General features: G+C 37.6%; 2 protein-coding genes across 2 annotated transcripts; both read right to left on the bottom strand.

Annotated features, from left to right (window-relative positions):
- Nucleotides 1-417: 417 nt before the first annotated feature.
- LOC134821422 (calmodulin-4-like) lies at nucleotides 418-1,038 on the bottom strand. Its single transcript, XM_063832164.1, has one exon. It carries the CDS (start codon nucleotides 1,036-1,038, stop codon nucleotides 418-420), a length of 621 nt encoding a protein of 206 aa, XP_063688234.1.
- Nucleotides 1,039-1,722: 684 nt separating this feature from the next.
- LOC134821424 (hepatitis A virus cellular receptor 1-like) lies at nucleotides 1,723-2,800 on the bottom strand. Its single transcript, XM_063832165.1, has 4 exons — nucleotides 2,784-2,800; nucleotides 2,256-2,501; nucleotides 1,918-2,223; nucleotides 1,723-1,885 (listed from the first exon to the last, which is right to left on the bottom strand). Exons 1-4 carry the CDS (start codon nucleotides 2,798-2,800, stop codon nucleotides 1,723-1,725), a joined length of 732 nt encoding a protein of 243 aa, XP_063688235.1.
- Between the last annotated feature and the right edge of the window lie 256 nt (nucleotides 2,801-3,056).

Here is a 3,056-nt window from a genome sequence, read left to right on the forward strand (position 1 = left end):
CGTTCCATATGTGATATGGTTCATTAGGGTTTATACTTATCGTTATAATACAATTTATAAGCACGTACAGCTCGATATGTAGATACTCAATTCAGTTTCACCACCATGATGTGAGCTCTGAGTCTGATGAATAGCTGGTCTAATTTACTAAATTTAGATATGGATCAGTTAGGTTATAAAATGTTGAGAGATGTTGACTGACAATTTGTCAGTAATTTGAATCATTTTATATTTGTATGTTCATTTTTGATAAATTAGTAAGTAATTCAGTTTTCTGAACTAATTAAAACCAAGACCATAACAATGCGCAACCATAATTCATAAATATAACAACAACAAAATACACGGCTTCAATAAACTTCCAAAATTCAAAACTATGAAAAATTTAACAATAGATATCCGAGTTCATGAGTAAGCTTAGTATTTGTAAGCGTAGACACCGTCCCACTGAGGATCGTACGACTCCATCCAAAACTTTCTGAAGAGATGTACCAGTTCGTTTCGCTCCAGTTTTCCACTCTTGTCAATGTCAGCTTTCTCGAAAAAGGTGTAAGCAGCCTCCTGAGGCACATCAAAAGCCTTCATCATGGTCTTCAGTTCATCGACATCAACAGTACCATCACCGTCATCATCCAGGACATCGTAGTAAGAGTCTGACAAAAGAGCAATCATGGAGGGCAAGCCACGTCGTTCCCTCTCTCTCTCAGCCTCAGCAAAGACCCTGTTAGCTTCAACCCAGTCGTCTCTGAGAAGTCCCTTTTCTGGATCCACTCCTTTGTTGAGGAAGAAGGTGTAGCAAGCAGACCTCATCTTCTCGACCTGTTCGTCAGTAGCGTTCACCAACTGCCTCATTCTGTCGGGCCAGTACAGGATCTCGTCCATGTCCATACGACCGTCACTGTCTAGATCGAAGGTGTCGAACCTCTTGTAGAGCCGGTTGAGCTGTTTTGGGTGTAGATCCTCGACATGAAACTGCCAATCGTTACCCACACTTCTCAACCATCTATAGCTCTCGTTGTTGGTCTCGTCTAGAGGCATAACGTTCCTTGGCTGAATTATGTATATAATTAATATAACAAACTTTTAAAGGTTACAAAGCAGTATTTCGAGATAAATATCATATATGAGACAAAAGAAACGCCATCTTAGGACGCAAGGAGGATTGGGACCAGGATAACTGTATTTAAAGCAAACCCAGGCTTGGTTTTGGATAGGTTCAAATATTTCATAATCACTGAGAGGGGGGTTTCTGGATGATTACGTTAGTGTAATTTTAATGCAATAGCTATGCGTAAAACAGATAACGGAGGGGCTTTAAAATTGCCCCAAAGTTATTACGTAATATGTGAACGACCACACGCCAAAGAATGGTATGAGTTATAAGAAGATTACTGTTCCATCTTCTGCCATGTGGTATGTGCCGGGAGAACAGATTGGTAACCCCAATTATACACCAGTTATAATTATAAGCACTGGCTTAGTTGACAGAAACAATCCTATTGAAATCATACATAATTATGGATTTGATTGAATGCATAAATCGTAAGGAATGCCACTTGATAGAAGAGTTCTACGGATTTTACAAAAGTACTAGGTAAAGTACTAGATAAAGTACTAGGTAAAGTACTAGGTAAGGTACTAGGTAAAGTACTAGGTAAAGTACTAGGTAAAGTACTAGGTAAAGTACTAGGTAAAGTACTACGTAAAGTGCTAGGTAAAGTACTAGGTACTAGGTAAAGTACTAGGTAAAGTACTAGGTAAAGTATTAGGTAAAGTACTAGGTAAGGTACTAGGAAAAGTACTAGGTAAAGTACTAGGTAAAGTACTAGGTAAAGTACTAGGTAAAGTACTAGGTAAAGTACTAGGTAAAGTACTAGGTAAAGTACTAGGTATTAGGTAAAGTACTAGGTAAAGTACTAGGTACTAGGTAAAGTACTAGGTAAAGTACTAGGTAAAGTATTAGGTAAAGTACTAGGTAAGGTACTAGGAAAAGTACTAGGTAAAGTACTAGGTAAAGTACTAGGTAAAGTACTAGGTAAAGTACTAGGTAAAGTACTAGGTAAAGTATTAAGTAAAGTACTAGGTAAGGTACTAGGTAAAGTACTAGGTAAAGTACTAGGTAAAGTGCTAGGTAAAGTACTAGACAAAGTACTAGGTAAAGTACTAGGTAAAGTACTAGGTAAAGTACTAGGTAAAGTACTAGGTAACGTACTAGGTAAAGTACTAGGTATTAGGTAAAGTACTAGGTAAAGTACTAGGCACTAGGTAAAGTACTAGGTAAAGTACTAGGTAAAGTACTAGGTAAAGTACTAGGTAAAGTACTTGGTAACGTACTAGGTAAAGTACTAGGTAAAGTACTAGGTAAAGTACTAGGTAAAGTACTAGGTAAAGTACTAGGTAAAGTACTAGGTAAAGTACTAGGTAAAGTACTAAGTAAAGTACTAGGTAAAGTACTAGGTAAAGTGCTAGGTAAAGTACTAGGTAAGGTACTAGGTAAAGTTCTAGGTAAAGTATTAGGTAAAGTATTAGCCTGACCTTTAAAACAGCTTTAGTACAAAAGTATTAGGTAAAACATGGATTCTAACTTTTAAGGGTGATTGATGCCGCTTTTATAGGTTAGTTTAATTGGTTGCTCCTTCATAAATCATTCGGTTAATAATTAATTTCTCAACTTCATGCAAATTATGTTTAAAGTTTTAAATTAATTAGCTTTCTTATCTTCAAATTTATGTCTATTCATGTTATATTATTTTGATTTCACCACAATTGTCCCCGCGAATAACATTAAGGCACGAATCATGTATATGTGATGATAATTCAGTTATATTTTATTAAATTAGTAATAATTGGCAATTCGAATTAAGTGCTTTTAAAAAATTAAATAAATATACCTCCCTCCCTCCCTCCCTCCCTCCCTCCCTCCCTCCATCCCTCCCTCCCTCCCTACCTCCCTCCCTCCCTCCCTCCCTCCCTCCCTCCCTCCCTCCCTCCCTCCCTCCCTCCCTCCCTCCCTCCCTCCCTCCCTCCCTCCCTAATGCCAGGATCAACTGTATCAA

The sequence above is a fragment of the Bolinopsis microptera genome, chromosome 9, assembly GCF_026151205.1.
Source record: "Bolinopsis microptera isolate Bmic1 chromosome 9, MBARI_Bmic_1.0, whole genome shotgun sequence".
Taxonomy (NCBI): Eukaryota; Metazoa; Ctenophora; class Tentaculata; order Lobata; family Bolinopsidae; genus Bolinopsis; species Bolinopsis microptera.

Bases quoted from the DNA above. Each gene is read 5' to 3' on its own strand.
- LOC134821422 (XM_063832164.1), bottom strand. From the start codon at position 1,038: ATGCCTCTAGACGAGACCAACAACGAGAGCTATAGATGGTTGAGAAGT.
- LOC134821424 (XM_063832165.1), bottom strand. The intron at 2,224-2,255 runs GTACTTTACCTA...CCTAATACCTAG, and splicing joins AGTACTTTACCTAGTGCCTA to TACTTTACCTAGTACGTTAC. The intron at 1,886-1,917 runs GTACTTTACCTA...CCTAATACCTAG, and splicing joins AGTACTTTACCTAGTACCTA to TACTTTACCTAGTACTTTAC.